At 48.0% G+C, this 21,726-nt stretch overlaps 1 protein-coding gene across 1 annotated transcript; it reads left to right on the top strand.

Annotated features, from left to right (window-relative positions):
- The first annotated feature begins 11,724 nt into the window (after window positions 1-11,724).
- On the top strand, window positions 11,725-14,579 carry LOC117056947 (dexamethasone-induced Ras-related protein 1). Its single transcript, XM_033167652.1, has 2 exons — window positions 11,725-12,112; window positions 13,184-14,579. The coding sequence occupies exons 1-2, from the start codon at window positions 11,827-11,829 to the stop codon at window positions 13,732-13,734; spliced, it is 837 nt and encodes a 278-aa protein (XP_033023543.1). The 5' UTR covers window positions 11,725-11,826; the 3' UTR covers window positions 13,735-14,579.
- The last annotated feature ends 7,147 nt before the right edge of the window (window positions 14,580-21,726 follow it).

Here is a 21,726-nt window from a genome sequence, read left to right on the forward strand (position 1 = left end):
AGGCACAAACGCAAGGGGAGACCGGGAAAAGGAATTGATCTTTTGGCGTGGCGGCAACCAGACTTTGGAACTCCCTGCCTATTGACATCAGGGCCACTTTTGGGTGCCTGGAAAAAACATTTCTGATTTGGTAAGCCTACTCAGATAGGTGAAATGTTGACGTGGGTTTTCATCTCGTTTTTAGCTCATCGTTGTTTTTTGGTTATTTTTTTAATAGCCGTTTTTAACAGTTTTTTAAATTGACAATTGGATCGTTTCGTTCTTCTTGTAAACTGCTCTGAGGTTTTTTCCCCCTTACAATATAAATTTTATGAAGGAAAGGAAAGGTTGTAGCTCAGGGAAGGAATCTAACTCGGTGGTGAAACATGTGCTTTGTGTACAGAAGGCCCCAATTTAAATCCCTGTTGTTGTTGTTGTTGTTGTTGTTGTTGTTGTTGTTTTCCCTGACGGGACTCAAGGCAACTTATAAATAAAAACAAGAACCACTAAAAACATAGGAAAACCAATTAAACATTGGCGGAACCAAAACTGTGTGTCCCCCCCTGGAGATGGGCCAGTGGTCTGACTTGGTAGACAACGGACTTACTACATTCCAAGGCTGCAACAAAAGCAAGATGGGCAAGAGGTGGAGCCACTGACCCATGAGACCACCGGCTATTTCATTAGAGGACCAGTGGTGGTGTAATGGTTACAGTGTCAGACTAGGACCTGGGAGACCCGGGTTCAAATCCCACACTCGGCTATGAAGCTTGCAAACCAGTCAATGCATCTCAGTTTAACTTACCTCACAGGGTTGTTGTTGTTGTACAGATTAAATGAGATGGGGGAGAGCCATGTACATACCCTCTAACATTGTTAGGTTTGGAGCTTTCAGGGTTAAAGAAGCTCAACAGTTCGCTCCTCCCACAGGGAAGAGGATGTGTCACAACATCCGGGGTAACTGCTGTATGCGATGTCTTTGTGATTTATGTGACGCACCATTTATTTCTTGTTCAGTCTTACTTTCGCTTTTGAGCAGACCGGAGAGGCCGGAGATGTCGTCCGATTCTCCGGGACAAGCTCTGTGATTTATATGCTTGTAATTAATGCTTGCTTACTTTGAAACAACCCAGACGTTGTGGGAGTTTAATTGCTGGCACGAAAGGCACACATACCGTTGCGCAAGAAGAAGAAGTAAGAAGTTTGAAAAACTCTGCAAAAGCACTGGAGAAGCAGGAAAACGCAGAGGAAGCGTAGCTGGACACCACTCCAAGTGCTAAACTGGTTTTGAGGCTTTTCCAGTTAAAACCAAAAGCCCAACAAACATTTATGCAATGGAAATAGGGATGTCCTATTATATTATATTATATTATATTGTATTGTATTGTATTGTATTGTATTGTATTGTATTGTATTGTATTGTATTGTATTGTATTGTATTGTATTGTATTGTATTGTATTGTATTGTATTATATTATTACATGTATATTACATTATCCTGCCCATCTGACTGGGTTGCCCCAGCCATTCTGGGCAGCTTCCAACTTATATAAAAACATAATAAAGCAGTAAACATTTTAAAACTTCCCTATACAGGGCTGCCTTCAGATGTCTTCTAACAGTTGGATAGCTGCTTGGGGGGTCACATAACTCCATACCCTCCAACATTTCTCCGGTGAAAATAGGGACGTCCTAAGGAATGGCGGGACATACTGGAATCAAATCAGAAACTGGGGTGGCTTCTGTAAGTCTGGGGCTGTCACTGGAAAACAGGGACACTTGGAGGGTCTGCGTGTACACCCCATCGAACTCCCTGGAGGAAAAGGTGGGGTAGAAAAATACCCCCCCTCTATTTAGCTAGGGCAGCCCCCTGCACAGAAGAGGACACCATTTTTTTGCATAAAATTTGCCTAGGCTACTTTAGCAGCATAGCTGCAACCCTAGAGAGAGACTCACAGGTGTGTGGGATGATGTTAGAGAAGGGACCGATCCATTCAGTGTCTCTCCTCCAGGAAACAGAGCTTCCTTTCTCCGATCACTTTTTGCTCTGTTCCTCAAACCTAAGGCAATAGCCCAGGATCCACCAGCGCCTGCGGGTTCAAAACAGATCACGCCCGGCCATCCTGCAGGGGTTAACAAGCGGGAGCCTTGTATGCTCACTTGTCTCATTAAGGAAATTAAACGGCCCGAGGCTATTGATTGTTCTGCACGTGACACTCCCTAGTCCTGGTTGTTTGGCCTGACCCAACCTGTTTGTGGGTGATAAAAAATCAATTTAATTTCATGGGGTGGTAATAAAAAAGAAAGAAAGAACAACCAGAACTGAGGATGTTCAGGTGTCAAAGTCTACAGCTGCTCATGAGAACCAGTTACAGGTAGGTAGCCGTGTTGGTCTGCCATAGTCAAAACAAAATAAAAAATAAAAAATTCCTTCCAGTAGCACCTTAGAGACCAACCAAGTTTGTTCTTTCGTGTGCATGCACACTTCTTCAGATACACTGAAGAATAATACAGTGGTGCCCCGCTAGACGAAAATAATTCGTTCTACGAGTTTTTTCGTAGAGCGAATTTTTCGTCTAGCGAAGCGGCAATGGAGCGCGGAGGTTTTCGCGCTAAAATAAAAAATTCGTCTTGCGTAGCAGCCCCATTGACTTTTTCATCTTGCGGGGCAGCTTCCGCTAGACGAATGCCGTTCGTCTAGCGAGTTTTTCGTCTAGTGAGGCATTCGTCTAGCAGGGCACCACTGTATCTGAAGAAAAATATGCATGCACACGAAAGCTCATACCAAGAACAAACATAGTTGGTCTTTAAGGTGCTACCGGAAGGATTTTTTTTATTTTTTTACTTTGTCATGAGAACCAGGCTGTGTTCTCCAACCAAGTACCCTCTGGTAAAGGTAAAGGTAAAGGTAAAGGTAAAGGTAAAGGGACCCCTGACCATTAGGTCCAGTCGCATACGACTCTGGGGTTGCAGTGCTCTTATCGCTCTATAGGCCGAGGGAGCCGGTGTACAACTTCCAGGTCACGTGGCCAGCATGGCTAAGGGATTTTTTCCCTTTGCAAAGTAAGCTCAACACCTTAGAGCTGATCCTCAAAAGGGGGGGGAGCTTTCCCCCTTTGCAAAAGAAGCTGCACAACTTTGAGCTGATCCTCAAAAAACGGGGCTTTTCTCTTTTGCAAAAGAAGCTGCACAATTTGAGCTGATCCTCAAAAAAACGGGGCTTTCCCCCTTTGCAAAAGAAGCTGCACAACTTTGAGCTGATGCTCAAAAAACAGGGCTTTTCTCCTTTGCAAAAGAAGCTGCACAACTGTGAGCTGATCCCCCCAAAAACGGAGCATTCCCCCTTTCCTCCTGTAAAAACTAGGTGCGTCTTATGGAGTGAAAAATATGCTGATTCATCAAATGTTAAAAGCTTCCCTAAACAGGGCTGCCTTCAGATGTCTTCTAAAAGTCAGATAGTTGTTTATTTCTTTGACATCTTGCGGGAGGGCGTTCCACAGGGCGGGTGCCACCACCAAGAAGGCCCTCTGCATTCTCCACAAAGACCGCCATTGCTCCACAAAGCCGTGCCTTAAATAAGAAGCCTTTAGAGCCCTTTGAGGAGAGCCGGTGGTTTTCCTGAGTGTGTGGATGAACCATTTCAATAACCGTAGACCCCATCCCTGCCCTGCTCTCAGGAGCCCATCGCACAGGGATGGTTGCCCAGAGAGAGCTGGGGGCGTTCCCTGACGCAGCGGGCCGATTAAACGGCCAGCTCTTCAGTGAAGCACTAACTATGGACAGGCGTTTTCATATCCCTCCCCCTCTGCCTTATGCTAGGGCCGGCCTCGATAATACATGATGGGGCCCGGCCCTACCATAAGGCAGAGTGAAAGGGCTGCCTTAGGCGGCAGATGCCGAGGAGGCGGGGATCAAAGGCGAGGGCCGAGCTGCGAAAGGACAGAAGGAAAGGGTGTCAGAAGAGCCTGACCCAGCATCCTGTTCTCACAGAGGGCACCCAGAGGCTCACGGGAGGCCCACAAACCCCACTCCTAGTCTGTAGTTCTCTTGAGCCATGGAGGACACAGGATGGCCCTGGTTGTTCCTGTGGTCTTGTGTTTTCCTCCCGGCTGATTTATGCTTATTCAGATTCCTTACACAATGTCTACCTGCCTTTGCTGCCAAGTCAACAGAGCGGGCCCCACCGAGGAGCGCAAGCGAGCGTTTTGTTGCTCAGAGAAGCTGGCTATTTTTAACACCCACGCCCACACACCCCGAGCTATTAATAGTCCACGTCATTAGCGATAGACGCTAATCAATATCCAATTTGCCTGTTCCCAAAGGAACAGTCGTTCTCTAGATCTCTCGTTGCCAGTTAACCGCATGAGCGAAGATTACGGATCGGGCCAGGGGCGGGGGGCGTTGTCGGGATGCTTGTGCGAGATGTGTCTGGCTAATAAACCTCCTGTCAGAGTCACTCAGGCAGGAAAAACATTGCGGTCTAGGTAATTAGATTTCATTTCCTTGGTTTCAAGTGCCAACTGGAGAGATGCTTCCCTATCAGTCCCCGCCCAACGCCAGGTTCCTGCTTTTAAACAGATGCTTTTGAGCAAGGCCCTGAGTAGCGAAGGGGCAGCTGTTTGTTGGGACTGGTAGGCTGGAAGGCGGGGAGGTCAACAGTAGGGGGCGCCAGAGCCAATGACAGGTGGAGGCAAGGAACTATGACTTTATTGTTGCTGCTGTTGCTATTGTTGTTGCACGGGGTGTTAGGGATGGAGTAATACCTCTAGTGGGGGACACATCCTGCTCCTTCTGTGGTAGTTTGTCCTCTCTTGGTCATAATAATAATAATAATAATAATAATAATAATAATAATAATAATAATAATAATAATTTTATTTATACCCCGCCCATCTGGCTGGGCTTCCCCAGCCACTCTGGGCGGCTTCCAACAAAATATTAACAAAATGTTAAAATACAATATGCAGTTTTCACTCAGGTCCGCACATGCAAATGAAGGATTGAAAAGTGACGTTCAGGGATTGGGTAACTACAGAAAGTTGTTACTGTTGCATTGTAGCTGAGTTCTATATAAGCAGGCTGCTGAGCCCTTCAGCTCACTTCTGTTCCAGCCTGAGAATAAACAAGAGCTGCCCGAAAATCACTGTGTCGTCTGCTGTGTCCACCCACAACCTAACACAATAATCCATCAAACATTAAACGCTTCCCTAAACAGGGCTGCCTTCAGATGTCTTCTAAAAGTCTGGTTGATGTTCTCTTTGACATCTGGTGGGAGGGCGTTCCACAGGGCGGGTGCCACTACCGAAAAGGCCCTCTACCTGGTTCCCTGTAACTTGGCTTCTCGCAGTGAGGGAACCGCCAGAAGGCCCTTGGCGCTGGACCTGTGTCCAGGTAGAACGATGGGGGTGGAGATGCTCCTTCAGATATAATGGATTCAGCTCTCACCTGTGGCTCATAGAAGCTGTTGGCATGAGACAGCAGCCACTTCCTGGGAATGGCTTCGACTGGCCAGTTAACCAGGTGAGGGTAGCTGATGGGCCTCAAGCCCTCGGTGAGTTGGGGACTTCCCCTGCAAACGAAGACAGGCTCTGGTGGATTGAGTGGATGAGACCAAGAGTGGGTCCAACAGTCAAGAAGGCGGTTTCGACACGTTCTGTAGAGTGAAGGGAGAGACACATGGGGCTCGTCCACCTGGGATTTAGGTTTGATGAGGCCCCAAGCTACTGAAGGTAACGGGGCCCTTTATATGTCCAGCTGTCCTTTGTCAACAACAAATTGCCGCTGTTTTTGTGTGTTGAATATATGCTATATGGTAATTTGTGGACCTGAAGCCATTTGCACATAACAAAATATGTGTTTTATCAAAGTAATTGTTCAACTGAATTGTTGAATTGAGGGTGTGGGGCAAGAGAGTGGGGCCCTAAGCTATAGCTTGTTTAGCTTATATTTAAATCTGGCACTGATAGCCCATCTAGGAGAAGGAAAGCCCTCACCCTATACCTCCATTGCCTTGTGAATATCTTTGGAAGAAGAACCGGCTAAGGAGTAACCCCTACAGAAATCCAAGGTGGGGTCCATAAAATGTTTGGGTGGTTTCTTTTTCGCCTCCTTCCAGCAACTCCTGCAGCCCAGCTGGTGCCAAATGCTCCGCTTTTCTTTGACCAGTAGGGCCAAGAGGCTGGGGGGTCTTGTCGTCTGGGCAGCCCAGGACCTCCAGACATGCTGCCCAGGCTTGTGCCCCGAGGAGGTCTCTTTAGTGATGACAAAATAAAAAATAAAAAAATAAAATTCCTTCCAGTAGCACCTTAGAGACCAACTAAGTTTGTTCTTGGTATGAGCTTTCGTGTGCAAACTGTGCATGCACACTTCTTCAGATACCCGAAAGCTCATACCACTAACAAACTTAGCTGGTCTCTAAGGTGCTACGGGAAGGAATTTATTTTATTTTTTATTTTGTTTTCACTATGGCAGACCAACACGGCTACCTGTAACTGGATCTTTAGTGGTGCATTTTGGCTTCACCCCCAGAGGCTCACTCCATTGTCTCTCGAGGCCAACAAAAACACAATTATATACACCTGTTTGCTTGTCTGGCTATTTAAAAGGATAAGTTTTCATTCTTGTGCCCTGGGGCTCAGCGTTTGCTGCAAGGACATCTGGGTCTTCCTGCTTAATTCTCTTTCATTGTCTATTTTGGCACCTTGTGCCACCAAAACCGACTGTTCCCCGGCTCCCACGTGGGGCTTTGCCATGTGCTTCGGTAAATCTGCACTCTCTCTCTCCCCCCCCCCATTTCTCTCCCCCCCCCCCAATAAACAGAAACGTTTTTGTTTGGTTGGTTTTCCAAACATTTCAGGAGAGAAATGAAAAGTTGTGCTGCCTTCGAAAGCTGAGCAGCAAAAGCGCGAAACGGTGCCCTTTATCTCCCTGCGGTGGACAAAGTAGGTATCGCAGCGCATGGACCAATCCAAGCTTTTGCCAACCTGGCAATGTTGCGAGTTCTAATCCAAGAGATGTTTGGAGGCTGCCAGGTTGGAAAAGCCTGTCCTGAATGATATCTCTTCTCAGGATGTACTCCTTATCATCATCTTTCCTTAGCACACACCAGATGCCAATCAGATACTGTGGGGATAAAGTTCTCAAACCGTGCAGACATCAACCTCTCTGCCTTACCCTTTTTTCCCCAGCAAGCAGTAAAAACTTATACCTGAAGGGAAGCAGTGCTTTTACCTTTGGGCTAAAAATAATAATAAATAATAACATTGCCATTAACGTAAGCATTACCAGGCATAGCAAACTCGGCCCTCCAGATGTTTTGGGACTACAACTTCCATCATCCCTAGCTAACAGGACCAGTGGCCAGGGATGATGGGAATTGTAGTCTCAAAACATCTGGAGGGCCGAGTTTCCCTATGCCTGTTTTAAACTGTGCGGAAGTGCATTTTTAGTATTGTTATAATCAACTGCATTTTTACCCCCTCTTTCTCCAGAAGAAGTACGACAGCCCTGCGAGGTAGATCAGGCAGAGATGCACTGTCTGGCCTGAGATTGGTGAAGGGGTGGATGATTTGAACTCGGCTCTCCCCACTTCAGCGCATTGCCTTGGTTTGTTCCTTTTGAAATGAGGTAGAGGGAGGCGGGAAAACACTCCCCAACCTTTCTGTCCACGCATACATTTTCAGGTGACTGCTAAGGGGGTGACCTTGGTTTGCAAATGGCCCCATAACAAATAAAGCCGTGTGCCCTGAAACTCTCAGCACCGCTTCCTGCAATGTTTCACGTGGAGTAGGCGATGCTCCTGAGGCTTGCTTACGTGAATAGGATAATAAAAACTGCAAATCAGGTTCCGCACAAGTATAAACACAGACCGGGAGAGAACACAGATTACTTTGTATAGTTGTGGTCACTGCAGCTCAAAAGGGGGGATATTCCAGGTCATGTCAAGGTGCAGAAATGGGCAAGCAAAATGGTTAGTGGGCTGGACCAACTCCTTCAAGAGAAAAGCTCATATTATGTGGCCCTTTTTAATTTAGGGGAGGGGGGGGAGTAATGGGGGGTGTGGCAGGGGCTTCTAAGATTACAACTGTCAAGGAAAAAATGGATGGAGAGGAGCCTTCTGAAGGTAGCCCTGTACAGAGAGGCTTTTAATATCTGATATTTTATAATGCTTTTCTATTTGTTGGCAGCCATCCAGAGTGACTGGGGCAATCCAGTCAGATGGGTAGGGTACTATTATTTTATTAATTATTAATTTTATTATTATTATTATTATTATTATTATTATTATTATATTATTATTATTAGGAAGCGGGTGGCGCTGTGGGTTAAACCACAGAGCCTAGGGCTTGTTGATCAGAAGGTCGGCGGTTCGAATCCCCACGATGGGGTGAGCTCCTGTTGTCCGGTCCCTGCTCCTGCCAATCTAGCAGTTCGAAAGCACGTCAAAGTGCAAGTAGATAAATAGGTACTGCTCCGGCGGGAAGGTAAACAGCGTTTCCGTGCGCTTCTCTGGTTCGCCAGAGGCGGCTTAATCATGCTGGCCACATGACCCGGAAGTAAAGTGAGATGAGCACCACAACCCCAGAGTCGTCCGCGACTGGACCTAATGGTCAGGAGTCCCTTTACCGTTATAATTATAATTATAATTATAATATTATTATTATTATTATTATTATTATTATTTCTCCCATGCTAGAACCTAGTGGGATCCTGCAATGTAACCAAAAAGAATTGGGAGGTTCAGAACAGACAAAAGAGATTTTCTGCACTTAGCTGACCCCCATTGGTGCAAAAGATGCAGAGATGGCCATTAACCTAGAAGGCTTGCAGAGAGCGGAGGAGCTATCAATGGCTACTAGCCACGAGGGCCGTATTGCCTATAGGGTCAGAAGCGACATATCTCTGGGTGCCGGTTGATGCGAGTCATGAGTGGGGATGGGGCTATTTGCACTCACATCCTGCTTGCAGGCTTCCCAAAGGTCCCTGGTTGGATAGAGGATGTTGCCTCTGGCCTGATTCGGCCGCAAGGCTCTCCTGATGTTCTTAAGCGAAGTGGTGTATGCAGGAGCAGGAATGGTTTGCTCCCAGAGGGAGTTTGAACTGAGTGTGTTTAAGACATGGGTAGGCAAACGAAGGCCCGGGGACCGGATCTGGCCCAATCGCCTTCTCAATCCGGCCCGCAGACGATCTGGGAATCAGCGTGTTTTTACATGAGTAGAATGTGTCCTTTTATTTAAAATGCATCTCTGGGTTATTTGTGGGGCATAGGAATTCATTCATATATATTTTTCAAAATATAGTCCACCCCCCACAAGGTCTGAGGGACAGTGGACTGGCCCCCTGCTGAAAAATTTTGCTGACCCCTTGGTTTAAGAGGTGGAACTGGAATTGATTCTAACCAGCAACAATGCTGATTATGACAGCGGTTTCTTCATCCCTGTCCGCCTCCCTCATTCCAACACACACACATATCCTAATGCTGATCAAAACTCTCAAGTGCTTTGGAACAGCACCTCTTATTTTGCAAATGAGAAGGAGAGAGAACAAGTCTTATTTATTACTGCAGAGAGCAAGAGTCAGCCAACTGGCAGCCAATGAGCCAATGGTGGGTCGACGACTTAGAAGATGCCCTTCTGGAATTTGCCAGCTTTATAACAGCCTCTTAGCTGCTTTTAGACCACCTGTTACCTGCAATTAAATTAAAAATAAAAATAAATCCACAGGGACTTGTAGGATGCAGTGCACACCCCAAAAAAAGACTTCTTTAAAGTTGTTATCCTTTTTTGTGCATCAGGAATGTAACAGCAGCAATAAAAAGTCAACTTCTACTCCCATTTTTCAGGCATGAAAACTGAGTTCAAGAGATAGTGTTTTGCCCAAAGTCATCCAGGTCTAGGATGAGATTTAAACCCTGAACTCGCAAGCCATCTAAACCTATCCTTGCAGATTTACAGCTGTGGTTATCCAGCGGCGACACACTCTGCACATGCTCAAGGGGAGCTTTTCACTTGTTCTGGGGCTGCTTCTAAAATTCATGGTTCCCCCCCCCCAAAAAAAAAACCCAACCTCTGAGCAAACACCCACACTATACATTTAAAGCACTATTATGTCACTTTAACCATCACAGAGAACTCCATAGGGACTGTAGCTTTTATAGAGTGCTAGGAATTGTATCTCTGTGAGGTCAGCACCCTCAACAAACTACAGTTCCCAGCATTCTCCGTGTGTTTGGCTGTGCACACATGACCGGCTTAAAACACACATAAGCCATTCTTTTTCATAGAATCATAGAGTTGGAAGAGACCACAAGGGCCATCCAGTCCAACCCCCTGCCACTTATTCCAGCATCCTGTTCTCACAGGGGCCAACCAGATGCCCATGGGAAGACTGCAGTTCCCAGCGGAGGCAAAGCATGGCACATGTCGTGGTTAGTGGCCATTGACAGCTTTATCATTCATGTGTTTGTCTAATCCTGTTTTAAAGCCGTCCAAACTGGTGCCCACCCATCCCTGCCTCCAGTGGAAGTGAGTTCCACAGTTTAACTCGACTCTGCATGAAGAAATACTTTGATGCGTTCATAATCTTCCAGTGTTCAGGTTCCTTGGATGTGTCTCCACAGCCTTCCAGCAGTATGGCAGAGCTTTAAACGTATGGTGTGGATGCGCCAGGGTTCAGTTTCATTCCTTGCAGGGTGGGGGGTGCCCTCCTGGAAGTTCCCCCTGCTGGGGAGGTTTGCCAAGGGCCTGCAGCTTTTGAGAAGTCAAGGAAGGAAAATGTAGATGCCAAGCTTGGAGTGTTTGCAGGCTTGCAAACAATGCAAAAAAAACTAATAATAATGACACTGTCTCTCCCCAACTGAAAGACAGCCGAAATTATTAGGCTGCCCCCCTGTGGATGCTTACTTGACAGGAAACCTCGCTGTCCCCAGCAGGGCTTACTTCTGAGTAAACGCGCTCTGCATTAGGCGTAAATGGCATTTGTTCGCTCTTGCACCTAGGCGTGCTGTGGACCCTCGCCTCTCCCTTGCTCCCCTTCCTTCCTTATGTGCGTGCCCCGGTTTGAGACTGGAAGCTCCTCGGGGCGAAGACCCCCCCCCCCGACCCTCTTCTTCCTCCTCCTCCTCCTCCTGCCTGTCTGCCCCCTTTTAAACTATGTAGCCAGCTCGCTGCCAAACTAACGACCTCGCTCACCCATATATCACACGCCCGAGCTCAGAGGGAGAGCCTCTGCCTGGCATGCCGAGCGCTCCAGGTTCAAGCCCCAGAATAGACCCCCCCCCCCACCTGATCCCCTACAGAGCTTCTGCCAGCCAGTGTCTGCCACAGATGGACCCAGTGGTCTGACTCCGCAGAAGCCACCTTCCGATGTTCCCCTGAACAATCCTATCTGAAACCTTGGAGAGCCGTTGCCAGCCATTGTCGACAATATTGAGCAGGTCAGTTTCCTATGTTCCCCTGAGCAATCCTATCTGAAACCCCGGAGAGCCGCTGCCAGCCAGTGCCGACAACACTGGGCTCAATGAGCCCAGTGGTCTGACTCAGCAGAAGCCGCCTTCCTCTGCCTCTTCCCAGAGCCGTCCAAAACCGGCCCCGGCTTCTCCCTGTGGAGCCGCTTTGCGCACCCGGCGAAGCCCAGCCCCTCTCCGCGCGCGCCCTCCCTTTTCTCCCCCGAAGGGGCGGGCCGGCCGCGCTCCGCGGCTATATAAGCAGGCGCGGCGCTTGAGTTTACTTCAACTGATCCCAGCCAGCCTCTCCTTGCGCTCCTTGCTGGACTGGGAAGCCGCTGCCAGCCTGCCGTCTCTGCCGCCTCTCGCCTCTCTCCGCCGCGGCTCCTGCTCCTCGCCTCCCGATGCGCCTGGCCGAGATGATCAAGAAAATGGGTCCCAGCGATTCGGAGCTCAATATCCCGGCCAAGAACTGCTACCGGATGGTCATCCTGGGCTCGTCCAAAGTGGGCAAGACGGCCATAGTCTCTCGCTTCCTCACCGGCCGCTTCGAGGACCAATACACGCCCACCATCGAGGACTTCCACCGCAAGTTCTACAGCATCCGCGGGGAAGTTTACCAGCTCGACATCCTCGACACGTCGGGGAACCACCCGTTCCCGGCCATGAGACGCCTCTCCATCCTCACAGGTGAGAGGCAGGACGGGGAACAGGGGCGCCGAAGGGGGCGAGAGGGATTGGGGGTTGGCTGCAGCAGGCGAAGCGCATCAGCGCACCTCAGAAAAATAAATAAACACGCCCCCCGTTGTTATTACTATTAATCTACTATTAATAGTTTCAAACACCTGTTGATAGAAGTAGGGAGAAAGAGAGGGAGGGAGAGGAAAAGAGAGGAAGAGAGAAGAAACTAGCGTGGGAAGCAAAGGAGTCTCTTTTTTGCAGTCGCAATGGCATTTCAGTGCTGCTGATGCTGCCCTTTAGAATCAATGTGCATGCACCTGAAATGCTTACTCGGAAGTCGGAACTAAAAGTCCTAATGTGTTCAGCAGGGCTTATCTCCGAGGTAAATAAATGTGCATGTAAATTGCAGCTTCAGAAGTGCTTTGGTTTAGTTCTATCGTTGCTGTTGTTTATTTAACGAACCAGGACAGTTTGCAAAACCAAAATCCAAAACCCTTTGCAATTTTGCAACAACAGTATCCAAAACCTTTTGCAACTCCCCAGTTCCTTAAAAACTGAGCAATGAAAGTTTGAGCTTTTAGCTTTTTATCTGCACAGGTTACATTGCAACTTCTGGCTTTTACAATCAGATTGCAATCATCATCATCATCATTATTATTATTATTACCAACAATGCCAGAGCAATCTTTTGAAAGAGAGCAAAGGGGAAACGGGAAGGTAATTTATCTCCCAAAAGCAAGGTTACTGGTGAGATTTTGCTCCCTCCTGTACCATTTGAAAATCCTTGCAGTTTCTCTCTCCCCCCCCCCCCCATCACTGCACCTTCACGCAGTAATGTAGATGGGCTTGCTACCTTTCCAGAGAAAGGCACACTTCCAATATAAACACACTTGCACAGGTAGATGGAAAAACATACAGCTTGGAGGGCTTCCCTGCAGAAAGCAGTTCTTCCAAAACACCCATCACTCCACCTGCTGGCTTGCTTTGGTTTCTCTGGGGCTAGATGAGTGCGCACAGGGAATGCTTTCAAAAACCTACCGAGATCCTAACCCTGTTTCCCATCTTCTTCCTTTTCTGTAGGAGACGTCTTTATTCTGGTGTTCAGTCTGGACAACCGAGACTCCTTTGAGGAGGTGCAGCGCCTGAAACAGCAGATCTTGGAGACCAAGTCCTGCCTGAAGAACAAAACCAAGGAGAACATCGATGTTCCCCTGGTCATCTGCGGGAACAAAGGCGACCGCGACTTCTACCGCGAGGTTGGCCCCCGAGAGATCGAGCAGTTGGTTGGGCAGGACCCCAAAAAGTGCGCCTACTTCGAGATCTCTGCCAAGAAGAACAGCAGCTTGGACCAGATGTTCCAGGCTCTCTTCACCATGGCCAAGCTGCCCAGCGAAATGAGCCCGGACCTTCACCGGAAAGTGTCCATTCAGTACTGTGACCTCTTGCACAAGAAAACTCTCAAAAGCAAAAAGTTCTTGAAGGAAGGCTCAGGAGAAAGTGCCGGAGAGGCCTATGGCATCGTGGCTCCCTTTGCCCGCCGGCCAAGCGTACACAGCGACCTCATGTACATTCGCGAGAAGACCATCCGGGGAGGGCAGTCGAAGGACAAAGAGCGCTGTGTGATCAGCTAAGCCTCCCTTGCCTTAAAGACCTTCCCAGCGGAGACGGGAAGCCTCTTGTTTACTACCAAAAACTCTTGCCAGCCCGTAGGGCGGCAGAAGCAGCAGCAGCAGCCTGCGCCTTCTCTGCCAAGGGCGACACAGCTGCCATGCCAAAGGCCTCGATGCCTCCATGCTCTTTGCAGGGGACTCTATTTTTCCAACGGCTCCCCGCGATTTCGTTTTTTTAGATTTTGGAGGTGAGCCGCCTCGGGATTTGCCAGCGGGAGTTCCCTGGCCGACAGATGGACTTAAGAACTTGAAAGTGGAGAAGAGAGAGACATTTGCAAGAAAGGGAAAGAAAGAAAAACTTTGTGGGAAGGAAAGATGGTTCCCTTCCTGTCTCTCTGCATTGTATTTTGTCTTTAAAGTACTTAAGGGGGGGGTTCGAGGGGGGAGGGGGGAAAACAGCCATTATTGAACTGTGAAGATAACTCTCAAGGCTGTGTCTCTTCGTGATGTTTTCTGTGGAGCAACTCCAGAAGAATTTAACAATTGTTGCTGCTAAAAAATAACTTGCCAAGACTCTCCATTGCGCCCCTCTGTCCCAATGTTTGGGACTATATGAGGGTTTTGTTTTGGGGAGGGGGGGAGTTGGCTATTGAAAAAACCGCTCCTTGTTTACATTGGCCTTTCTCTGTCTTGATTTTTTTCTCTCTCAGAACGAGAAAATTGCATTCAAGCAAACAGGCACTTTATATGTCGAGCTCTTTCTGGTCCGTGGACTTGAACAAAATCGCAGCTCAGTGTTTTCTTGCGACGAGCTTTGTTAATATTTTTTTTTCTACAAAAATAAAACTTTTGAAAATAACGAGAAATTTGCTTTGTCTGGCTTTTGGTGTTTCCGAAAAGGGGGTTGCAGCAGGTGGGCTATTTAAACGAGGAAGGGGTGGGAGTGGGGAGCCAGGGTGAGGGGTTGTGGCATCCCCACTGTGTAACCATCTCTCGTCTCCAATCCTGAAGTCTGGGTTTTTGTATGCATCCCCCAAGAGTGTAGCTTGGTGGATTTAACGGCATGGGTGGGGTGGGGGGAAGCTGATGAATCCAGCATGACATGGGGGTGGGGGAGCTTTGATGAATTCAAACTTGGGGAATACAAAAGGACCACGCAAACAGACAAGACCAGAAACTGTCTCCTGAGCGACATGCCGGGAAGATGTCGCCACGCTGAGAAAACAAAAGAATTTTCCTCCAAGCAAACGACTGCAGTTATATCAGTTTCCTCTCATCTTTGGCACAATCCCAAAGTTTCTTTTACGAGGTCGGGTGGGGTTCTAAGGCTGCAGGTGAATCTCCTCAACCCAAACAGCCTTCCCAACCCAATTGTCAAACAAGACCGTTTCGCCAAAAGAGCGACATCTATTGGCGACTTATGGCAACCCCCCCCCCACTGTTAATATCACAGTTTTTAGCAATCCTGTTAATAGGAAACTGGGAGTTTATACTCCTCTAGGGAATATAACACACACACACACACACACACACCCATCCACCCTCCAATGCCCTACTGGGTTCTAGATCCCCATCTATAGTGTCTTGCACAAAATGGCAGCTTGAAGGTACTGCTTGTAATTACACATTTTGAGCATTTTGACACTTAAGAGCCACACTTCTGAACATTGAGGAACCATTTAACTATTCTGGCTAGTGCCTAACGCACCTGCCCTCCGTAAATCCTTTCACAGATATCTCAAATAGCGATAGACAGCGGGCGGCAATCCTAACCACACTTATTTAAGAGAAACAATGTAGAAAATTCTTTCCAGTAGCACCTTAGAGACCAACTGGGTTTGTTCTTGGTATGAGCTTTCGTGTGCATGCACGCTTCTTCAGATATTTATTTAAGAGAGTGTAAGCTCCAATGAACACACAAGGGTTTACTTCCGAGTAAACATAGATAAGCTCCATCAGCAAGATGTAGCAAATTTGACACTTTTTTGGGTGGGATGGGGGGACCTTAGCTGGATTTGTACGACCAATCATTCAGGGATGCTTATGCTAAAATAGATACACTGCAACCCAGGTTTAAGCTATCCATAAAAAGGACTTCAAACATTACAGGGGCAAGTTGGGGGTGGGGGTATTGGATGGTTTACAAAGGGGAATGCGGGTGGAAAACTCAATGAACAGGAAGCCCAAAGTTTGGCTTATTAAAATACATATTCCCCCACCACCACTGCCCCAATTTATGAAACATGATATCAATATATTGTTGTTGTTCAGTCGAGTCCAACTTTTTGTGGCCCCATGGACCAGAGCATGCCAGGCATGCCTATCTTTCACTGCCTCCCACATTTTGGCCAAACTCCTGCTAGTTGCTTCAAGAACACTGTCCAACCATCTCATCCTCTGTCATCCCCTTCTCTTTGCGCCCTCCATCTTTCCCAACACCAGGGTCTTTTCTAGGGAGTCTTCTCTTCTCATGAGGTGGACAAAGTACTGGAGCCTCAACTTCAGGACCTGTCCTTCCAGTGAGCAATCATGGCTGATTTCTTTAAGAATGGATAGGTTTGATCTTCTTGCAGTCCATGGGACTCTCAAGAGACTCCTCCAGCACCATAATTCAAAAGCATCAATTCTTTGGCGATCAGCCTTCTTTATGGTCCAGCTCTCACTTCCGTACATTACTACTGGGAAAACCATAGCTTTAACTATACGGACCTTTGTCGGCAAGGTGATGTCTCTGCTTTTTAAGATGCTGTCTAGGTTTGTCATTGCTTTTCTCCCAAGAAGCAGGCGTCTTCTAATTTCGTGACTGCTGTCACCATCTGCAGTGATCATGGAACCCAAGAAAGTGAAATCTCTCACTGCCTCCATTTCTTCCCCTTCTATTTGCCAGGAGGTGATGGGACCAGTGGCCATGATCTTAGTTTTTTTTTATGTTGAGCTTCAGACCATATTTTGCGCTCTCCTCTTTCACCCTCATTAAAAGGTTCTTTAATTCCTCCTCACTTTCTGCCATCAAGGTAGTATCATCAGCATACCAATATATAGGTATTGGCATCACCAATATATAGGTATTGGCAAAAGCGATTGAAGTGGAATACCCACACTGGACCATCCACAGTAGTGTCAATAGTTATGAATGTTGAACAAGGAATAGGGAGACCCAGGTTCAAATTCTCCCCTGGCCATGGAGAAGAATATCTTGGCCAATCGCTCTCTCTCAGCCAACCTACCTCATAGGATTGTTAGGAGGAGAAAGCAACTGGTCCAGGGAGGGAGGGAGACCCTCTATATCCTTTTTAGCTGCATGGAGGAATGGGGGTGGTAGCTTGTTATTGGGGGGGTGGGGGAACTGTAATAAGAAAATGCAAGGCTTAGTAAAATCACCACCACACCACCCCCTTCATTGACTGGGATGGGTCAAAGAGTTCATGTCACAGAAAATCTTCCATCTGACGGGATGTTAAACATTAAGAGATGTTTCTGAATGCAGATGCCTCTCGCACATTCTGTTCCCACTCCCTGTTTTATATATGGAAAAAGTCAAAGTGAGCGGTTGGGTTTGGTCCAGAGCCAGAACAAAAGCCAGCCAGATTTATGAGCCCAATTCTTCTTCACACCTGGTCCAACCCCTTTATGCTTTAGTTCACTTTAACCCCAGAAGCTGCCTTATACTGAAGTAGCTCAGTACTGTCTACACCACACAGAGGTCCCACGGCACCTAAGGGTGTATAAACCACAACTTGTGTATTTTCTGCTAAGATTTCTAGGCCACCTTTTGGGGCACAGCAGCCCTCACAAAGTCCGGAATCAGGCATAAAATAGGAAATTGGCGGCTGAGAAATCTTTAGCCCTTAAGGAGCTGGCTGCAAATTATAGCATAGACACTGGGGGTGGGTTACAGGTGGGTAGCCGTGCTGGTCTGCCATAGTCGAAACAAAATAGAAAATTCTTTCCAGTAGCACCTTAGAGACCAACTGAGTTTGTTCTTGGTATGAGCTTTCGTGTGCATGCACACTTCTTCAGATACTGGGGGTGGGGTCTGTCTTCCGCCATTCCCAATTAACCTCAGTCTCCAAGGTCCACCTCTTGGTCTCAGGTTTGGGCCCTGAAATGTCACGTTCTGCGATGCTCCTGACATGACAACCGTAGTGTGGCCAAATGCAGCCTCTCAGGCGTCTCCTTCTGACCCTCAGGACTTTCATTACAAAATCATAGAATCATAGAGTTGGAAGAGACCACAAGGGCCATCCAGTCCAACCCCCTGCCAAGCAGGAAACACCATCAAAGCATTCCTGACAGATGGCTGTCAAGCCTCCGCTTCAAGACCTCCAAAGAAGGAGACTCCACTACACTCTTTGGCAGCAACTTCCACTGTCGAACAGCTCTTAATGTCAGGAAGTTCTTCCTAATGTTTAGGTGGAATCTTCTTTCTTGTAGTTTGAATCCATTGCCCCGTGTCCGCTTCTCTGGAGCAGCAGAAAACAACCTTTCTCCCTCCTCTATATGACATCCTTTGATATATTTGAACATGGCTATCATATCACCCCTTAACCTTCTCTTCTCCAGGCTAAACATACCCAGCTCCCTAAGCCGTTCCTCATAAGGCATGACCCTCCCCAAGCCATGCCCCCTCCCCAACCTTTCTCTGTGTCCTCTTTTGTTTCCAATTGGCTTGGAATGGGTCTTTTTTACCTGGAGAGAAGGTTTGGCCGGAATGTAGGATCCCCTACAAAGAAAAGCATTGCACCTGTCAACTTTTGCCTCTGACCAGTGCCCTGCCTGCCACTGCCATGTGGCCTCTGGAAGGTTCTCCCTGAGGGAACGTGGCCCTCAGACTGAAAATAAATGGTTTCACACTACTGGGGGGGGGAGTTTCACTGGCACACTAAATACATGGGCATGTCGGGTGACGACGACAAGAGGGACTAGGAGTCAAGAGCCGGCCAGCAATAAAACACCTGGTGTCAGTGGAGTTAACTCTTTATTCATAGAAACCAAAACAGCTCATTCCTTCTCTTTCCAGGGAAGAAGGCTCAGAGATGGGGAGCGTTGGTGAGACAACAACGAGTGTTCAGAGGGAGCACACTGGGAGGAGGAGGTGTTGGAAGCTGTAGAGGTAACAGGACTTAGTGAGCGGGGGGAGTCTGTGGCAGAGAGAAGTCCAGACTCAGAGGAAGAAGCTGAAGCAGGAAAGGAGGGAGACCAAGAGGCAGAGATGAGTCAGGCTGGTGAAGAATCACAGGTGTGTCCCCCCCTCAAGCTCCCCTCCCCCCGGTCTCCCAGAACCAGAAGAGGCATGAAAAGGGTGGAACAAAGACATGCAAAGGCACAGTCTCCGACTGCTTGGAAGAAGCCTTGGAGAGGAGGAGGCCTAGATGGCTGTGGGGAGGCACAGACTTCCAGTCTCAGCACTTGATTTCATGGAGCAGAACCTGCAGGGCATGAGCTGCTGTGCTCAACAGGCAACACGTACTCGGTGTCCATCCTGTTTCACCACCTCAACATCTAGAAATGTACAGCAATTAGTACTATGATGTCCTGGAAAAAATAAAGCCGGGTGTATTGAATTAATCCAAGTGGAGAACTGTAGAAAACCATATTCATTACTAAACAGCAAAAAAATAAATAATCAACGTACCTGTAGTAGTGTAGCAGAGACGCAGAGTATGGATTATTGTTCAAGATGTGAGTATTTATTTGATTCTTATTAGTTTGTGACTCCATGCACATATTGTATGTCTTCAGTTTATGAATTCTGAAACAGTATACAGTGGACGCTTGGGTTGCGAATGTGATCCGTGCAGGAGGCATGTTCGCAACCTGCAGCGTTCGCAGCCCGCAGTGTTGCGTCTGCGCATGTGCGGGTTGCGATTCGATGCTTCTGCGCATGCGCAAAGCACGATTTAGTGTTTATCCGTTCCGGTACTTCCGGGTTTGGCGCGGCGCACAACCCGAAAACACACAACCCAAAGCGTCTGTAACCCGAGGTATGACTGTAGTGTTATCAAAATATTGTGAGTATATTATTAGCTGACGTGTTGCTTGTTGTTGCTCAGAGTGCTCTGTTTTGCAACGCGGGATTTTCTTTGCTGTGCTTAATAGGCCCGACACTCAGCCAAGTCTGTGAAGATCCGTGTTTTTGCTAATACATAGAGTTAACTCCGGCTTAGAACTGTGTGATTTACTGACCGACTCCCTCTGTGACATTTGTAAACTGGAAGTGGGTCTTTCAGGAAGAAGCTACTCCCAACCCTACCTGGAAATGTCAGGGATTGAACCAGGAACCTTACAGGTTATGGCGATTCTCCTAAGAACCCAAGAGGAATGGGGCTGGATTTTGTTTTATTTTTGCACCAGAGGAAACGTTCTCATGCAAATGTTCCTCGAAAGGTATCTAGCATGGGTGCGCTCCAACACCTCTCCCCCTCTTGCAAGTGCAAAGTGTGTCTGCACAGAGGAGACCCTTAGCATTGCAGGAAGCAATTTAGTAACATCCTGATAATTACCCCCCCCCCCACGGCAGCATTAATGCTCCCAGCCTGAAAAGGGAGAAAGAGGGAAATGGGAATTGGACTAGAGATTTCCATTTCCTTGTTGGCCTCCCTTCCTGGCATTTACAAGACGCGAGGGGCAAAGTTTCTGAAAAGCTCTTTGTATCCCTTTATTCTTCTGCAAAACTAGTTGGTGTTTTTTGTGGGGGTTTTTTACTTTGTGTCTGTGAGAGAGAGAGAAAGAAAGAAAGAGAGAGAAAATATAATGGAATCATAGAATTGTAGTTAGAAAAGACCCCAAAAGCCATCTAGTTCAACCCCCTGCAATGAAGAGCTGCACCATTGAAGTACGGCCCTTGCATTGGAAATAAGTAAGGTTCCAGACCTCATGACTCTTAGTAAAGGGCTGAATTAAACAGGGACGTCAGAAGCTAACCTTCCATCATGCCAGGCCATTGGCATACCTAGTTCAGCCTTGGCTATAATGGCTGGCAGTGGCTCTCCAGCAAATCAATTTTGAGAGCTAGTGTGGTGTAGTGGTTAGGAGCGGTAGACTCGTAATCTGGGGAACCGGGTTCGTGTCTCCACTCCTCCACATGCAGCTGCTGGGTGACCTTGGGCTAGTCACACTTCTCTGAAGTCTCTCAGCCCCACTCACCTCACAGAGTGTTTGTTGTGGGGGAGGAAGGGAAAGGAGAATGTTAGCCGCTTGGAGACTCCTTCGGGTAGTGATAAAGCGGGATATCAAATCCAAACTCCTCTTCTTCTTCAATTTCCCCCAGCCTTGGCTACAGAGGCCAGGCGCAGTGGGGAACAGCAGGGAGGGTCGACAGCTATGGGTCAGGGATCAATACTGGGACTTGCTGTATGCAGACCTGTGCTATAGCCCCTTCCCCTGTCCAAGGTTTCCCTCCTCTGAGGGTAGGTTTTACACACACATTTTGGTGGGAAAAGATGGTGCGCTTATCGAGCGCAGGGAGTGAGGTTCGAACCAGCCGTGCTAGAAGCACTTAGATCAGGGGTCGGCAACCTAAGGCCCATGGGCCGCAAGCAGCCTACGGGGGGCGTTTAACCGGCCCCCAAGCTGAGCTGCCCGCTTGGCAAGTCCCCGTGTGCTGCGCCAAACCGCTGCAGAAATGGTGTCTGCACAGACGCCGAAAATCGCGTGTGCACAACCCAACCCACGTAGGGATCTCTGCTGGAGTGAACCCAGGCCCAGGCGAGGTAAACATTGCCGGCCCCTGAGTTAGATGGAAACCTATTTCTGACTGGAAACCTAAGAAGCTGGATCAGGCCACTGGGTCCACCCAGCACCCTGTTCTCAAGAGCGGCCCACGGGAAGCCTGCTAGCAGCCCCTGACGTCAAGTTCTTTAATCTTTCTGCATTTTTCTCTCTGTGCATCAATACTTGGCTCTGAATAAGTCTCCAGGTATGTGCCTTACAATCTTGCCCCCGCCTGAATCACCGCCTGAATCAGAAGGGAAGTTTGCAGGTCCCTCAAATGTCAACAGCGGGCACGGCAAT

Source organism: Lacerta agilis, chromosome 13 (assembly GCF_009819535.1).
Source record: "Lacerta agilis isolate rLacAgi1 chromosome 13, rLacAgi1.pri, whole genome shotgun sequence".
Taxonomy (NCBI): domain Eukaryota; kingdom Metazoa; phylum Chordata; class Lepidosauria; order Squamata; family Lacertidae; genus Lacerta; species Lacerta agilis.

Bases quoted from the DNA above. Each gene is read 5' to 3' on its own strand.
- LOC117056947 (XM_033167652.1), top strand. From the start codon at position 11,827: ATGCGCCTGGCCGAGATGATCAAGAAAATGGGTCCCAGCGATTCGGAG. The intron at 12,113-13,183 runs GTGAGAGGCAGG...CCTTTTCTGTAG, and splicing joins ACGCCTCTCCATCCTCACAG to GAGACGTCTTTATTCTGGTG.